The sequence below is a fragment of the Acinonyx jubatus genome, chromosome A3 (assembly GCF_027475565.1).
Source record: "Acinonyx jubatus isolate Ajub_Pintada_27869175 chromosome A3, VMU_Ajub_asm_v1.0, whole genome shotgun sequence".
Taxonomy (NCBI): Eukaryota; Metazoa; Chordata; class Mammalia; order Carnivora; family Felidae; genus Acinonyx; species Acinonyx jubatus.
In genome coordinates, this window is record NC_069388.1 from 135,852,309 (window position 1) to 135,870,567 (window position 18,259).

At 52.8% G+C, this 18,259-nt stretch overlaps 1 protein-coding gene across 2 annotated transcripts in view; it reads right to left on the bottom strand.

The window, feature by feature from the left end:
- Positions 1-18,259, bottom strand: part of TRAPPC12 (trafficking protein particle complex subunit 12) — an 81,366-nt gene that overhangs the window by 49,144 nt on the left and 13,963 nt on the right. For both annotated transcript variants that reach the window (XM_027077791.2, XM_053201302.1), the window contains exons 3-5: positions 13,121-13,237; positions 1,550-1,663; positions 836-974 (exon numbers count right to left, since the gene is read on the bottom strand). In XM_027077791.2, coding sequence (XP_026933592.1) covers positions 836-974; positions 1,550-1,663; positions 13,121-13,237 — 370 coding nt within the window. The remainder of the gene's footprint in view (positions 1-835; positions 975-1,549; positions 1,664-13,120; positions 13,238-18,259) is intronic.

Consider the following 18,259-nt stretch of genomic DNA (forward strand, 5'->3'; position numbering starts at 1 on the left):
GAAGCCCCCGCTCTGAGCAGCCTACATAAATGGCTTTGCCCGATCCTCGCGACGCCCTACAATCACCGCTGCTGTCCTGGAAAGGGTGCTGGGACAGAGGCACTGCAGGAAGTGCAGGGCAGGACCTACAGGAAGTCTGACTGCAGAGCCCTGCCCTCAGTAACTACGTCTGCGGCCTCTTGCAAGTCCTCCCGAAGCTGGTTTACATTTCACAGGAACATCTGCGGGGTTTCAACACGTCTCTGAGGCTCTCTGCCCAGAAGCATTCACTCCACCTGAGCTGCTCGTGCCCCGGAAGCTTCTCTGTCACCTGCGCTCTCCCTCCTGCAATCCCTACTTCCTGCCTCCTGACAGCTGCTCCGTGCTGCAGCCCAGGTTTTCCAGATGATGGCGGGGCTCCCTGGGGACTGCAACCAGACTTTTAAGTAAATTAAATCAGGACAGAACTAGGAGAAAATGGCACAGAGTAAGTACTGTTGCAAGGGGGTTTTGTTTTGTTTCTATGCGTATGTTTGCAGTAAGTCACGATGTACGACTATCTTTTACTCCGGAGCACAGTCAGAAAGTCTGAAAAAACCCACCACCGGTGCTTACACCCAATCTCACTGCTGTCCTGTAGCAGGTGCCTCAGATGGCTGCGCCGGCCGCTATGTCCGCGGAAGTGCATTTAGAAAACCCAGCGAGGTCATTCGGTAAGTCAGGGCTCGCTGCTGGGTTACTTACTTGAGGTTTCCAGCCTGGATACGGAAGGAAAAGGGAGGACACTTCCGTGCAAAGCAAAGCAAAGCAAAGCAAACGCACGCAAAGGCACGGACGGGGAGCACCAGTGCCTTACCCCTCCGGCCCGGGTACACTTGAGGGTAGTACTCGTAATAGAGATCTGGCTGATCCAGGTTTCCAAAGGGCTCGAACTCCATTTCGGCGTTCTGGAAGAGGCCCAGCTTCACCAGTAGCGCCAGCCTCACAAACCAAAGCTGAAACACAAAACATAAGGGAAACGACAGGTTGCCTACGTGGGTCAAGTTCAGAAATCCCTGTTTACTACGAATTTGGTAGCAGAGCTTGATTTCCAGTGCATCCGAACAAAGGCCAAACTTTGTTTTTTTGCACATTTGCCTAACCGCGCATTTCTGAGAAGACTCCTGAGCTTGGTAAGAACAACATGAGTGATTTCATCTAATCGTCTCAGTCGGACAATCCTGTCGGGCAGGAGGAGTCCAGTGGGCGCGGGCGTGAAGGGAGGGCAGCTGTGGACAGAACCCTGTCTGGGGAGGGCACTGAAGGGCACGGAGTCAGGAGGGGCGCGTGTCAGAGAGGGCCATGTGACAAGGGTGAGCGGTCAGCTCCGAGGGGCCGGAGGCCCTGGGCGCAGAGGCACGGTGGGAAATCAGCTCGCGTCCGCGCCATCGGGCCAGGAAGGCCAGAGTCGGCCGTACTGACGTGCAGTCTGGGCTACGAAAGCCCGTCTTCGTCTCAGGGTTTTCTCAGTGGCATGAAAGGTCGGGCGCCTTCTGTGTCCCCACGTTTCGACCACCCAAAGGGGCCGTACCTGCAGCGAGTCTGCTGTGTGGCTGGTGGGCAGCCCGCTCTTGCCGTAGCCTTGGCCGTGGGCGGTGAGAAGGCGCCCGCACAGGTCGACCGCCGCCCTCCAGTTCCTGCAGCTCTGGAAGACACAGGGGATACGTGACCAAATCGCAGCCACTCGGACACACGGCACCTGCTGGGCTCGGGGCGGCTCCCGCCACTGCGGGCGAGGACAGTGAGGCCGGAAGGCGGCAGGGACTGAGCGCAATGCCACTTGTCACCGCTGCGTGTGTAATTAGGCAAGAAGGACACCAAGCAAGAGATGAGCAAACCCTACAAATGTTAACACTGAACAACCGGCAGAACACGGGGAGGAGAACTCTTGTTGGAAAGCCCCCCCCCCCAAATCTAGAACACTGCTTTCCGTTTTCATCCAGATAACTTCATTTTGTAACTTCCACAAATTTAAAGTTAATAACTTAATTTTATGCTATGTGCTGGATACATTTATCTGTATCGGGAAGATCTGCGTGTGTCTACAAAACGAGTGGCTTCATATGCTAAATGTTTAATTCTATTTTACCAAGACGAAAAAAGATGGCTGATAGGGACGTGCCAGCCGATCAACCTGGACTTACTGTGTTTGTCTTTTGACCCCGAGGCAATGAAGACAGGAGGGCCAGCAGGCAAATGCAGGGGAACATGTTATCAGAGAGAATGTTCTGGCGTTTTAAGAAGGAAAAAGTGGACGCTCACTCCTATCTACGTATCTCTTCGGCGCAACAGGCGCCAACCAGCTTCGGACACAGCAGACGCACCCGGTCACGTGTGTGGCCGACAGATGTACAGACCAGGTCAGGCCCTGTGGGCAAAGAGCTGGCTGAGTGCACAGCCTTCCGTGTGTTCACCTCAGGATCCAGCGAGGAAGGCGGATACGAAACAAAGTGTTTTTCCGATGATCACTCAAGTGATTCTGCACGTACCCCAAGTGCTCTCTGAAGCAGGTGCCACGGTGCACGTCACCAGGTGGCCGGACTTAATGTCAGGGAACGGAAAGCTGCTGGAGCCAGATGTGAAGGAGGAACAGCGGGGTCCGGCAGGGGTAGGACCCTCCAGGCGAGGGGGAGACAGTGTGCGTGAGGGACCCCGGTCGATCCCGGGATCCCGACGGCAGGCACACAGGCAGTGAGAGTGCAGGTGTGGGCAAGAATGGGATGTCAGCAAGGAAGGCCTCAGGCCACGAGAGATCCAGATGCATCCTGAGGGGCTGGGGAGCCTCGGAAGGGCTCCGAGCAAGGGAATGGCACGATGCTGTTTAACGCACAGATACCGGAGCAGTCCCCCGCCTCTCCAGGTACTGAGGCACGCACTGCCTCTGTGGGCACCCCACCCCTCCCAGGTGGAACCCCAAGTGGGGGTGAGGACCCAGAGAGCACGGGCCCGGCTGCTGATTCCGGACTCTCCTGACAGCAGCCCTGAGGGCCCCTCAGGTGGAAGTCTGGGCCGACGGGGGTGCTCCGGCTGCTGGGGGAGAATCACAAGTGCGGCTGTATATTCTGGACTTGCAAATGGGAAAGCTATTCGGCCAAGTTCAAATCAGTTCTGTGTTCATTCTAAGCAGATCCTGTATGCAGGGGCAATTAATTATTGCTCTCTTCCCAACTGCCTCTGTCACACAGGCTGGCCTCTCCTGCTGGTGGCGTCAGATCTGAACTGAGTGCTCAGGGCAGTCCTCCTGGGAAATGGCTTCAGCTGGCCTCCCAGGAAATGAGCCCAGTGAGGAGGGCAGGAGGGGAGCTCCAGTGGGCAAAGGCCTGGTGTGAGTGGGGGCTGTGGGGATACGAGCGACGGTAGGGAGGAGGCCGGTGCGGTCTGAGAGGTGCGGTAGGTAAGAGGGGGCCTGGCAGGGGAGGATGAGGGGCAGGTAGGGGCGGGCAGTGCAGGTGTGGTCAAGGGGCAGGTAAGGCCAGGCCAGCCTCCGGAGGCTTCCAAGGGCACTGGCAACACGTCAGGCTCACGTTCCAGAAACATCAGCCCCTGTGAGGATGATGCATGAACCTGAGGGGCGAAGCAGGTGTCGGTGAAGCCGGTGTCCAGGCCTGATGCTGGCGACCTGCGTATGGTCCACAGGCCCTATCCACGCGGTGCATGGTCTGCACACAGTTCCGGGACCCAGCCTCCTGCACGTGGTCCATGTTGTCTAAGGCTGGTTCTGGGCTCCCACGAAGGAGGTGCGGTCACAGCAGAGCTGAGTGGCTGCCCCAGAGACTGAGGGGCCCCCCGAGCCTAAGATACTCCCAGGTGCCACCCAGGCCTGGCCACTGCCACTTCCAGGGAGACCGTGGACCACGTCCCCCTTATGACTGGTCCCGAGCGAGAAAGGCGGAGGAACAGAAACTTCTAGAGCCACTCGACAGAGTACTTATTGTCACGCACAGTGACAAAAGGGGGCTTGTACCCGGTACGTGTTTTTCATATTGTTAATGTAGACGGAATTTTACAGAAGCTTCGGTCTGGGGGGGCGCCTAGGTGGTTTAGTGGGTTGAGCATCTGACTCCTGATTTTGGCTCAAGTGATGATCTCGGGGTCACGGGATGCAGCCCGGCGTGGGGCTCTGTGCTGAGCATGGAGTCTGCTTGGGATTCTCCCTACCTCTCCCTCCCTCCCGTGGCCCCTCTCCTCCTCTCCCCTGCTCACACCCTCTCTACAATTAAAGAAAAAAAAGGGTAAGTTTCAGTCTGCTGAAGATTGAAAAGTCACGAGAAAACGCCCGTCCTTCCAAGCCTGAAAAGCACGGTTGCGGATGGCTTGTACTGGCGTGGGCGTGTGGACAAGGCCAAGGGACACGGCCGGGTGGCGACCTGGCGCGGGGAGCGGGGCTGTAGGATGGGTCTGAGAGCGGATGTGCCGCCCGAGGGCGGTGAAGCGGTCATGGAGACGGGGAGGGCTGGCAAAGGTCAGAGCTCAGAATCCGGAATTCGGTTCCGACAGCGATGAATCTGAGGGCCTTTGAGACATTCATGAGGAAGAGGAAAACCAGCCGCTTCCGTGCGGGTCTGAGGTTAGGAAGAGAGGAGGGCACTGCCCCGGGGCAGTGCGGGGTCTGCACGTGCAGGGGGTGGCCGGGGGTGGGGGGAGGATGTGGGTCTGGGGTGCAGGGAGGGGGCAGTCCTCAGGGCTCCGGAGGCGGCGGGCACGGCGGCAGCAGAATCACTGGTGGCCTCGCTGAGCGCTGGTGCGACGGGCAGATGGGGCGGGAAGTCGGACCGAGAGACATGGGTGGGCCGCGGGCAGGGGAGCGGGGAGACGGGGGACCCCGTGAAGGCGAGGGAGGAGGCGAGGCGGTGCTGCCTGATCTGTGCCTGTTTGCAACCGAGTGGCGACGAGAAGGGTCTGGCTGCAGGGAGGCTGGCCGCATACTGGGAAGGACGATCCACAGCGCGAGGTCCCGCGAGTTGAGAGGGAAGGACTCGACGCACGTCTCAGCGGGCACGCGAGGTGCACGTCTGCCCCGGGAGCGAGGCTTCTGTCCCACGGCCTCCCGTTCTGCTCTGAGCTAGGGCGGGGGGGGGTCACTTGTCTGCTCCAGCCAGGAGCCAGGGAGGGCTGGAGGTTTGCAAGAGGCAGGGCCCGTTCAGAAAGGCCCGGGAGCCACCAGAGAAGCCGAGCAGGCTGGATGGACTGCGGCGCTGAAGGTCCCGGGAGGCGGGCCATCACCTTCCCGCCAGTACGCGCACCCGGCTGGGGCGTGGCACTTCTCCCGGGCGCCGTGGCCCCACGGAGACCTGGCGGCCCACCGTCACCAGGTGGGGGAAGGGTGGCAGGGAGGAGAAGCAGGCAGACACCCGTTAGCTCCCACTGCCACCTGTGCGACCTCCGGCCGGCGGGGGACGCGCGCCCCGTCACCCGCTTGTCACCGCAGCCGGCCACCCTGCGGGCGGACACGAGGGCACAGTCTGTGATGCGGCTGGGACTGCCGTCCCTGCCAGTGAGCTGTCCGTGCTCTCATGCGTCACAGCTGTCACCCCGGTTTCTAGCGAGGAGGGGCTGCCGAGACCACCGCCCCACCCCGACTCAGACTCCAGCTTCGCGACGCCCCTCCTGCCCATTCCTGATGCGCCGGCACGCACGTGCCTGGGGGGAGACGGCCCCCCCCAGGGGGACGGAATCCCGTTCTTGGGTGACAGTGATTAATGGACCTCCAAACGTTAACCCCACCCGACAGAATCTTCCTCCTCGGTATTTTATTTCATGTGGGGTTGAGGGTGGAGGTGAGCAATTAGGGGAATATGTTGCAAAATGCTCCTCAGGGGCAACCATGAAAAGAGGGCTAAGAAACACCTGCTGTGGGATACAGTCTGTCTCATCCACTCTGCGTGCACATTAAACACAGCCCAGTGTCCAAGGTCACTTTAACAGTGACTGTGTCCCACTTCCCTCTAGGTAAGCTCTTGGGACAATGGCCTTGTCTAGAGGACGCTTTTTAACTTTTAAAAGTATTCCTACAGTATCGTACCTATCATGTGCGTTTGTTACAAGAAATTATGAAATAGTAAATTCACGCAACCACAAAAAGGCAGTAAAAAAAGCCACACTAATAATGAAAGACACATAAATTATAACTTATTAGTGATTGATTTTCATTAGCCAAAAAACAAAGAAGCAGCAAATGCCATTGTTAGCCTAAGAAATGAGAAAAAATGATTTCTGAAGAAGATACAAGTCAGGACAGACAAGGAGACACTATGGCAGAGGCGTGTGCATATTGCTGGTAAATGTACACACGGTATCATCTTCCTGAAAAATAATGTATCAAGAGCCCCCAAACTGCCCATTCTCTGGGACGCCTGGGGGGCTCAGTCAGTTGAGCGTCTGACTCATAATTTCGGCCCTGGTCACGATCTCATGGTTGGTGAGTTTAAGCCCTACACTGGGCTCTGTGCTGACAGCATGGAGCCTGCTTGGGATTCTCTCTCTCTCTCTTTCTCTCTCTGCCCCTCCCCGCTCACACTCTCTTTCTCTCAAAATGAACATTAAAAAAACAAACTGCCCATACTCTGACCTCATTCTCCTCCCAGCATTTATCTTAAGGAAATAATCATATATGTAGAGAAGATTTCTGTACAAGATGGTCCATCCCAGGATTATTTATAATAGCGTCAGATGATGCAGTTAGAAAATATTTGTAAAGACCCTTCAATATTGGACAATGTTTAAGAAATATTAATAAAAACATACTAAAGTATAAAAAAGTAGAACATGAAGTTTTGTATAGCATATATATATACCTACACATGTACTCACATTCCCCACACAGACTTACTGTAGACACACACACAGTCAGATACGAAAATGTTAACTGACCATGGTTTTACTTCTCACTTTTTCAGAATTAAGAACACACTGTTTGGGGGCCCCTGGGGGGCTCAGTCGGTGAAGCAGCCGACCTCGGCTCAGGTACAGTTTGTGGGTTCGAGCCCCGTGTCGGGCTCTGTGCTGACAGCTCGGAGCCTGGAGCCTGCTTGGGATTCTTTGTCTCCCTCTCTCTCTGCCCCTCCCCCCTTGTGCTCTCTCTCTCAAAAATAAGTATTAAAAAAAAAAAAAGGACATGCTGTTTGTAAAAAGAGGGAACAGAGGTTTGTGAATGAAAAAAAGGACAGGCCGCACACACAGCGGGCCATCGCACTCGTGGATGAGGCCGTTATGTTGTGGCTGTCTAGAAATGGCACACCTCTCCCTGTGTCCCACACACCGGGGACATGCTCACCCCATCCATTACCTAGAACCGTGCTTTATGCAGGAACAAAATCAATGCGTGTTGAAATCATACTAAAAAAAAAAAAAAAATCAAGTATGGAGGTATAAGTTACGAAGTATGGCAGTTAACACATGAGGAAAGAGGTATTTTCCTGGGGGAAAAAAGGGATTTCACTACAGTAGATAAGGAGCTGCCTGACACCGAACCACCCCCATGAGCTCCCATGTGATCTACTACGGACCTCAGAGACACACAGAATCCGTGTGGGTGCAAAGATACATAAACGAGAAGATCTGATCCTGGATATTTACATATTTGTGAAACAAAGATTCATTGCCCAGTAAAGACGCCTATCTTATTTGACGTCCACCATGCACAGATACCCACCACCAGTGAAACATTTAAACGTGTAATAAAATTATTTGCAAGCACTCTGTGAATACAGACTCTCCGTAAATGATTAAAACTAATAAAATGTACCGTATAAAAAGCCTTCAGCTCTTACTCTGGTTTTTCATACTAAGATGTGGTTTCTATATCCCAAACTGGATGACATTTATTAAAAATGAAGCCAAAACCTCTCACTTGATGATTCATTTTTTAGTAAATGGAAGTCTATTAAAGCTTATTTATTTATTTTGAGAGCGAGCGAGCGCATGGCAGAAGGAGAGAGAGAGAATCCTGAGCAGCCTCCACATGGACAGCACGGAGCCCGACATGGGGCTCGGAAGTCATGACCTGAGCCGAAATACAGGGTCGGATGCTCTACCGACGGAGGTACCCAGCGCCCCCTAAGTGAGAATCTTTTAAAAAGTGGCTCCTTTCCTAACTGAAAATAGCAAGCACAAATGCCCCCATTACAGTTTCTCCCAATGTAACTGTCCCGCAGGTGGCTGAATGCAGAAGCTGTACGAGGACACTCGTAGCTCCTAAGTGGGTCATTACTAGGCGAGGCCATTTTCTGACGAATGCTGATGGTCTATAGATGACGTGCACTAACATCTAAACGAACTTACACTAACCTGACGGCAAATTTTCCAGGGGTCAGAATGACATAATTCCTCAAGACAATGAAAAACAAAACAGCTTGGGCGGGGGGTTGGGGTGCCTCCCCACCACCTTCTTGGCGGCCTGTCTGAGTACAAGGAGCCTGGGAGAAAGGCAGGGGCCAGTCTGGACCCAGAACTTGCCAGCTGCACGGGGTCACCGCGATTTGGGACCAGAGGTGACGCGGCGTGGCTCCTTTCAAGACTAAGATGTGCATTATCATCTGGTTTGAGAGTCACACATGCTAGCAGGGAAAGCAGAACGGTGAGGATGATCTTCCTCATATTACAACTTAAAAGGAAACAAACGAGGAGAGAACACAGAGAAGTGGTGAGACAAGTTTACCGTTTACAATCTGTATTTCCCCAAATACTTCTTTTTCATGATAAGAGAATATAAAGTATTTCTTTGTCTACACTTCAATTTAATTTGATATTTCAAGAAGATTTCCAGACAGGAATACTTTTGTTCACAGCAAGTGGGATCAACAAAGACCATAACTATCCTATCCAGTGGGAGCCTGGTGGCAACGGGAGGCTGCTGACGGTCCCCAGGGGCTCCCGGAGAGCTGGACGAGGGGCCATCTGCACAGGTGTGGGCGAGGCCAGGACAGCCACGAAGGGACGGAGACGCACCCAGGGCCAGGCAACAGAGGGACGCCCGGGTGGGAGGGGCCAGGCCCACAGGACCGCTGAGCCCACAGGAGGCCGCCCAGCCTGGACCCCTTCCGTCCCTCCGCCTGGCCAGCTCCCGCTGCCTCCCCCGCAAAGGGCAAGTGGGAGAGCAGGGGAGCAGGGACGGGAGGCGGCAGGCGAGGAGGAGTGTCCCGGGGATGGCACCAAATGAGCCTGGTCAGCTCGGATTCTGCCACCAAACATAACTGGGTTTTCAGGGAGGGCTCTCCCAGACTGTGGGATCAGGGATGTTGTGGCTCGGGGACTGCCGGCTGGTCTTCCAAGCTGGCACGTTAAGGCAGCCTTCGCACTTTGTGTTCAGGGCTCCACACCGTTCTGGGCGTTTTCTCACATTGATGAACGTGGCTCTCCTGCGTGTACTTCAGCTGTTCCAAGGGACTTAACTACGTAACGTAACTTTCTTTGTCTTATTCAATAGTAAGGTTTTCAACAGTTTTGGCTAATTCAAACAATACAGCAACAAACATTCTCGAATATGTCCTGTTAAGCACAGGTGCAAGAGTTTCTCTGAAGTACAGAATCAGAGGGGGGAATGGTGGGTCCGAGGTGCTGCACAGCGTTGATCTGATCAGCTCCCGTTACGTTGCTCTGCAAAGCGGGCCTTCCAGCTCGCGCCCGCAAGGACACAGGCCGCCTCCTGCACCCTGGCGGACGCCCGGTGCTGCCGTGTTGATGCGGCTGAAATGAACGACCCTCCTGTTGGACTCACGTTTGTGATTCCCAATGAAGATGAGCACCTTTTCCAAGTTTATGGGCTGTCTGGTTTCTGCGAACTGCCTCCTCCTATCATGTGCCCATTTTTCTACTGGGCTGTTTTCATTTCTTAGTCATTGGAGGAAGGTCTTAATATCGATTTCAAACATCTTCTCTCATTCTGTGGCTCACTTTTTAATACTCTTTATGGTGTTTTTGTTGTACACAGGTTTTAAAGTAGTCAAATTAAAAAAAAATAAAATAAAATAAAGTAGTCAAATTTATCCATTTCCCCCTAAAAGTTTTAAGAAATGCTTTTCTATCCTGCATCATTAAGAGTCTCCCCAATTTTCTGGAATTTAACAAATTTTGTTTTAATTTATTTGGAATTAATTTTTGAGTGTGCTGAGAAATAAAGATCTTTGTAATTCTTCCCTTTTGAATACCTCACTAATTGCGTGCGAACACTGACTCACTCCTCCTTTCCCTAACAACCTGTAACCCGGCTCCTTCCACACAAGTGTGTGTTGGGGCCCCGCCCTGTGCCGAGGCAGGTCCGTGTTCCCTTTCCAGGATCACTCTCCTCCAGCGTCTGTCCCTGCACACGTTCCAAGTACAAGGCCTAGGGGACATATCCCTGTTCACGCACACCAGGCGTGTGCACACGCGCGTGAGCGGTTTATTTCCTCCAGCCTCGAGAGAGCATGGCCTTCAGCTGGACTGGCCTTACAGGTGATGGGGACCTAGTAGGGCTGGCCCGTACTGCCCTCCTTCCAGCATCCTGAGCAGCTCTGGGCAGCCTGACCACTGAGCCAGGGGGGGAGGCTGGAGGAAGGGGAGAAGAGGATTCTTCGAAGGACGGGCCAGGACGACCCAGTGCAGTCCTGAGTTCTAATGGCAGGTACCCCCTTCCTTCAAAACACTGGGACCTCCCCTCAGCAACCTGTGAGCCACGACTGGGGATTACACGTGGCCTGCGATTTGAAATTACAATTTTGTATTTTCTCACCGTGCTTCTGGCTATTTTGATCTCATTCTTTTCCTCCTTCTAGTCCCCTTCCTGGAGATCCTCCTCCATTCTCATTATGAGACGTCAAAAGCGTTTGGTGAAGAAATGGTTTTTATAACTACAATTTAAAACATACCCTGTAAAACTTTAAGTTCTTACAAAAATCTCATCATTACTGTAAATGACGTGTAGAACTCTGACAATAAGGTCAGTTTGATATGAGAAAGAGATCTAAATTTAAATAAATGTTCCTTTTTTTTTTTTTAACGCTAGGAAATAAGATATACTCTTTTTGAAAAACTGAACACAGGAATTCGATGACTTCTAAAAGATGAGAAAAATAGTCCAATAAAAGTCACTCAAGTAACTAACAGTATGTACATAACTTTCCCATCTATGACTCAAAAGGAATCATTAACTCTGTATATGATACTATTACGGGGATTAAAATGTCCTCCACAGGCTATGACATTCATTTCCCTGTAAATTACAGTCTTAAAATGCACGGACGTTACTTAGGAAAATACATTTTGAAACTCTTTCCTAGGCTTGATGATGAGAGGAATTACTTTAGGACACAATTAAAATACCAGGGCAAGGTAATGACTGTTTTTAAGTACTAAAAAAAAATTTTTTTTTAGAGAGAGAGGGAGAGAAAGAATCCCAAGCAGGTTCCACACTCAGCATGGAGTCTGATGCAGGGCTCGATCCCACAGCTCTGGGATCATGACCTGAGCTGAAGTCAAGAGTCGGACACTCAACCGAGCCACCCCAGCAACCCCCCCACCCTTTTTAAAAATACATACATATTTTTTGGTAATAAGTTTTTATAAATACATGTTCCACCTTAAATAGTTCTCCTTGTTAGGACTATAATAAAATCTCTCCTGGCTTTAAGTATTTTCAATGTACGAAAAGACCCCAAACCACTGTACCTACTTATTTATTTATTTCTTAAGAAAAAAATTTGTTAATGTTTACTTTTGAGAGAAACAGAGACAGAATGCGAGTGGGTTAGGGGCAGAGAGAGGGGGAGACACAGAATTCGAAGCAGGCTCCAGGCTCCGAGCTGTCAGCACAGAGCCCGACGCGGGGCTTGAACTCACAGACTGCGAGATCATGACCTGAGCCGAAGTCGGAGGCTCAACCGACTGGACCACCCAGGCGCCCCCCACTGTACATATTTATCAACAGCGGAAACAATCACAGCAGGTAACGAGATTGCCCGTGGAACAAACTGGTCACGATGACTGTGCCCGGTTCCAGGTATACTTTTCTAACTGGTCATTACAGGGGCGCCCGGCTGGCTCTGTTGGGAGAGCGTGCGATTCTTGGTCTCAGAGTCATGAGTTCAAGCCCCGTATGTGGAGTAGCGTTTACTTAAAACACAAACTGGTCACCACCAGGTGACACTCCTAGTGCGGCCTGTCGCTCATGACGATGTCTTACAGCGGCTGCTTCCAGGCCGGTCAAGGCCAAGACAAGAACCCAACAATGCAAGAACCTCTTCGTTCGGCCCTGGAAATGCTCGCCTGTCAAGACCTGTGACTTCATTAACAAATGATAAAGTGTGCAGATATTTAAAAAGTCGTTTCCCCTCCCTTTCAAAAACAGAGTGGCTCCACGTCTTTCCTTCCCAAAGCTTCTTAGCATAGGAATAATTCCAGAATCACTTCAGTAAAAGAAACCCAATAAGGCATTTGATTTACACTTACTAAGAAATTAGACTTTAATTGCCTTATATGTAAAGTATCTGCTGACCACCCAAACAAGTGATCTTACTTGCCTTTCGGAGGACACATACTTCTGTACACGTGATAGAAGATGTGCAAGAAAGAGGCAATTGTGGGGGCATACGATTCCCAGGGGTTCAAAGACCGCCAGAAGCATCTACCCATCCATTTAAAACGCCTGCAGCTCAGAGAGTTTCCTACTACTATTTTCCTGTTAATACCTGGGACTACGTCTCTACCTGGATAGTTGCACGAGTTCACTCCTGTTAAGGAACAAGGACTTCTGTGTGCATTTGTGGTGAACCCACCCTTCAACAATAAACCTTTTAAGCCAAGTGGAGACGACGGAGTGTTTTAAAAAAGCAGCATAAAATTATTTCTCTCTAGTTACTATATTTGATGAAGCATATTTAATCAAAGTATATGTTGCTTCGAGTAATTTGATCGTCTAAAATAATAGCTTTTTAACTAATTAAAAGTATGTTTGTGGGACGCTTTTGGCTGCACAGAACTGGTATCTAATTCAACAAAATTTTATTTCCATGCAAGGGCTCTAGGTAATACATCCGGAGTAAGTGACTCTAAGGAAAATATGACGAAGGAAGGAAGGAAGGCAGGACTTATAAAAAACAATTTCGAAACCAAACACGTCATAACTTACGATTAGCTGCTTCAACCCGACAAAAGTCTGCTCCACGGACTCAGCATTTAAGACCCGCCTCTTCGCCGCGGCTCTCTCACCCAGGAAGCGAAGCATCAGGTCTTTAACTGCATCCCCCTTGAAGGAATGGAAGAAAAATATGTCAAGACAATAAAATGTTAATTAAACTCAGCTAACCAGAACCCATAACTAAATGAGATTCCTCTTCTCTCCAACGGTGTATGGAGGTTAAAGCGTGCCTACAGTAGTAACATTTCAGCTGCCCAGATGCTGAAGCATCACAGCCTTTGATCAAATGTGTATTTTAGACCTGCCCTTGCGGAGAAGCGGTAAATCCCCACCCCCTGCGGCAGGCGACGGGAGACATACCACGCCAGGAGGAGGGCTTCGCGTGGGCCCCCGAGGGGTGAAGAGACATCACAGGGGACAAAGGGCCGGGTCCGCGCGGAGGTGGGCTGGCCTCGGCAATGTGCCAGTTTGCCTGGGTCTCTGGGAAGGCCTGTGGGACCCGGCTAGAGACATCATTCGTGGCCTGGGTGCCCCTCCCTCCAGGGCTAAGTGCACCCCAAGCCCGAGGAAGTGACAAGAGTCCCCACGCCCTCAAGTCCTTCAGCGCCCGTTCGGCCAGGCCCGCTGCTTACAGGAGGGTGCTGTCTGCCAGCAAAGGGCCCCACGGGCCCCTGCGACCCGATCCCCAGTGAGATGCCCCACAGACAGGGCGGAGGGGTGCAGGTGGAACCCGATGGCTGGCGAGGGTGTGGGGGAAAGGGAAGCCCAGGGCACAGCTGCTGGGACCTAGGACTCTGCGGCCGCCGTGGAGAACAGCGTGGGGTTCCTCCAGAAGCTACACATGCAGCCACCTTGCGGCCTGGCGGTTCCACTTCCGGGCATTGGTCCCGAGGAAACAAAAACACCAACTTGAGAAGATGTCTGTGGGCGCCTGGGTGCAGGGCTGGCTGAGCGGCCGACCCCGGCTCAGGCCATGATCCCAGGGCTCGGGGGTCTGAGCCTCGCACTGGGCTCTGTGCTGTCAGCGTGGAGCCTGCTTGAGATCCTCTCCCTCTCCTTTTCTCTCCCCATCTCTCTGTCTCTGCCCCTCCCCTGCTTGTGCTCTCTCTCAAAAGTAAACATTAAAAAATAAAACAAAGGGGCGCCTGGGTGGCTCAGTCGGTTAAGCGTCTGGCTTCAGCTCAGGTCATGATCTCGCAGTCCGTGAGTTCAAGTCCCGCGTCGGGCTCTGTGCTGATGGCAGGGAGCCTGTTGGGGCTTCCCTGTCTCCCTCTTTCTCTGCCCCACCCCCGCTCACCATCTTTCTCTCTCTCAAAATAATAAAACATTTAAAAAGAAAAAAGGAGGGGTGTCTGGGTGGCTCAGTCGGTGAAGCGTCCGACTTCGCCTCAGGTCTTGATATCTTGGACCGTGAGTTCAAGCCCCGAGTCGGGCTCTGTGCTGACAGCTCAGAGCCTGGAGCCTGTTTCAGATTCTGTGTCTCCCTCTCTGTCTGTCTCTCCCCCGTTCATGCTCTGTCTCTCTCTGTCTCAAAAATAAATAAACGTTAAAAAATTAAAAATAAAATAAAATAAAATAAAATACACCCCTGCTTTAAAAAAAAAAGAGATGTCTGCACCTGCATGTTCATAGTGGTGTTATTTCCCCCAGTGAAGACGTGGAAACAACCCATGTGTCGTGGACGGATGAAGAGGGAAAGAGGAGGGGGTGTATTTGCACACGGCCACAGTTCTCAGCCATGAGAAGAGAAGGAAATCTTGACATCTGTTTCCACATGGATGGACCCTGAGGGCATTATGCTAAATGAGATAAGTCAGATGGAGAGACAAGTCCTGTATGATCGTGATCACTTACAGGTGGAATCACAGAAACACAAAAACCGAAGCAGCAAAGCAGCTTCTAGGTACACAGAACACACTGGTGGTCGCCAGAGGCAGGGGTGGGGAGTGGGGGTGGGCCAAATGGGACAGGTGGTCAGGTGCTAGAAACTTTCCATCACCACACAACCAGGGCGCGGGGATTAACGGACGGTGCGGAGCCGGAAGGAACCAGACAGCGGCGTGTACTTGCAAAGTTCTCATCACAAGAAAAATACTGCCGTAACCGTGGAAGGTGGCGGATGTAAACCAGACCGACTGTGATCGTTTCACGATACGGACAAATAGTGACTCGAGTTACACACTTGAAACGAACACACTGTGTCAGTTATTCCTAGATAGAAAAATAAATTTTCAAAAAAGAAGAAAAAACATAAAGGGAAGATGGAAGGGGGAGGGGCCGAGGAGACAGTGGTTTGGCCAGGCCAGGAGGGGAAGGACTCCCAAGGCTGCAATGACCATGGAGACGTCCGACCTGGGGGAGGTGTGCAGGAGGACAAGACTAAAACCTCTCCGTCTCAGCGAGTTGATGCTAATGGCGCAGGGGAGCACCGAGAGCACACAGGGACTGAGGACGGAGAGGAAGTCAGTGTGCACACCCTACAACTGCCCAGGTCCTTCCTACTGTCTCCCTACCCTCGGTGTGCGCCAGCAAGGGTAATCTTTCATTATCGTTCCAGATGGCGACACTTCAAAGGCACCACCGTGCGGGCGATGTGTGCAGGGGTCTGTGGCTGCTCTTCCCCCATTAAGGGGGAGGGTGGCTTTGGCGGGGTTCCAGGTCACGTGTCTGGTTGTGGCCCCGGGCGCCGAGCCACCCCTCCTGCATACACAGGGGCAAAGATGGAGAAGCGGCAGTTTTAAGGTTTTCTGGCTTCAGACAGTGAGGCTGAATGCCTCCCATGCTGCAGCCACAGAGGTGGCTAACTGGTCTAGAGGGACAATTACAGGGCGGAATGAAAGGAGCTCAGCCAGATGGCTCCATAAAGCTTTGCAGGAACGTGACTCCGTCTGGGCCAGAGGAGCTGTGAGCCAGGAAAGGGCCACTTTGCATCCTGATGCTGCAGAGGGAGGGCCATTTTAACCCCTTCATCCCTGCAATGGCCTCCGTTAACCAGACCACGCTGCAAAATCTTCTCCCCGTGAAATACTCTGTTGGTTGACATTTTGGCTGGCACAGGAAGTTCCTGGGACGTGAGCATCTGTGTGACAAACACATATTGCACCCATGAGAGCCCGGGGGGGGCCTGCTGGTGCTGTCACTAAGTGGAGGGGATCACGGCCCCTAACTGCACGTCCTCCTGCGGTCACTGGAGACAGGGGTGCAAGCTTCCCCCGCTTCGGGCTTTCGTCAGAGCCATGCCGCTACACCTGAGACAGGGCCGCTTCAAATCGGCAAACCTGTAGGTGAGGGACTAGTGCACCCAAGGCCAGGGCAGGGAATGTGAAGAGACTGCAGGGGAACAAGCCAGGACTCAGGCAGGCGACGGGGAGGATGCCTCTTCCCCCCCGTTGTACGTGTCGTGCAGAGCAGTGGCTGATTTCTGCTCACGGATGGCTGCAGGCCATCACGCCTCCTGCAGAGAGGGGACAGTTCAGCAGTCCCTCCTGGATTCTAGTGGACAAAGACGAAACGCAAGCCAGGGCAGCCGACTCAAGAGTACAGGCTTTCCTGTCTGGGACACCTGAAGACACAATGGCCGTGGGGCAGCGGTGCTGGAAAGGGAGCGGCCCCTGCGCCCGACCCGGCACACACGGAGCTCTGTGCCATGGCTCCAGGGGACCGGCTCTGGAGCCTTCTGTCCTCCCGCTCCGGTGTGGGTTCCCTCCCGGGGTAAGCAAAACCACCCAACGAACAACATCACACACACAAAAGTAAACAAAACCCCAAACTGGTGGGAAATGGAAAACAGTGCAGCCACTGCAAGACGGTTTGGACACTTCTCACAGCGTGGAACACAGGCTGCCACGTGACGAGCGCTCCCGCTCCTCGGCGCGAGGTACGCACTCAAGAGAAAAGGAAATGGGTCCACACAGAAACCTGCTCTCGGGTGTTCAGAAGGAGCAGTGCTCATAACAGCCAAAAAGTGAAAAGAAGTCAAAGGTTCATCAGGGGATGAATGGGTAGGGAAAGCGTGAACAGTCATAACCTGGAACACTCTCCGACGATAAAAAGGAACGGCGTCCCGTCCGTGCCACAAAACGGACGACTCTTGAAGACGTCATCCGAGTGAAAGAAGCCAGTCAGGAAGGACCATGTGTCGTGGGATCCCATTTGCAGGAAACGTCTAGAACAGGAGAATCTGTAGAGAGAGAGATCAGCGCTTGCCCGGAGCTGGGCTGGGGCGGGGGAGACGGGAAGAGAGGGTGAAAGCATTTGGGCTTCTATTCGGGAGACACAAACGTTGCGAACACCGGTGGTGATGGCTGCATGATCCTCTCAGAAGGCTAAAAACCAGCGAACCATGAGAAGTGTGAACCATGTGGCATGTGAACTGTATTTCCATACAGCTGTAGAATCAAAACCAAATCTACCCCTCTTTTCTTTTCTTGTGAGGCCCTAAACAAATCGGAATTTGAGAGATGCTTTTCCAGGGAAAGCAGTCTGACACTGTCACAGAGCAGCTTGCACCGGCCTCTCCAGATCTTCCGCACGGACGTGCCTCAACTCAGGTAAGCAAACTTAGACGAGGGCCCGAGGAAAGGCCCCTCTGTGAGTGTGTGAACACAGGCGGCTGAGTGACTTCTGCTTCTGTCTGTTCCACAGTAACTGGGACTGGACTGTCCCAGAGTAAAAGAGTGATGATGCAACAGCTTTCAGACACGGAAAAGGACGGGGCTCTACGAGAAGGAAGAAGGGGATTTGAACTCTTGAATTCATAGGCGCTTTTGGACCACCGTGTGGGGAGGAGTCCCAAGCAGAGCACGGTGAACCTGTTGAGGTGAGGAGACAAAGGCGGGGCTCCCAGAAGCTCAGGGGGCTGGACTTTGCAAGAGGGAGCCCACACAGGAGGGAGCCCTGGGAAGGAGGGGGCCCTGTGCAGGAGGGAGTCCTGAGAAGGAGGGAGGCCTGTGCAGGAAGGAGTCCTGAGAAGGAGGGAGCCCCACACAGGAGGGAGTCCTGGGAAGGAGGGAGTCCTGTGCAGGAGGGAGTCCTGGGAAGGAGGGGGCCCTGTGCAGGAGGGAGCCCTGGGAAGGAGGGGGCCCTGTGCAGGAGGGAGTCCTGAGAAGGAGGGAGCCCTGTGCAGGAGGG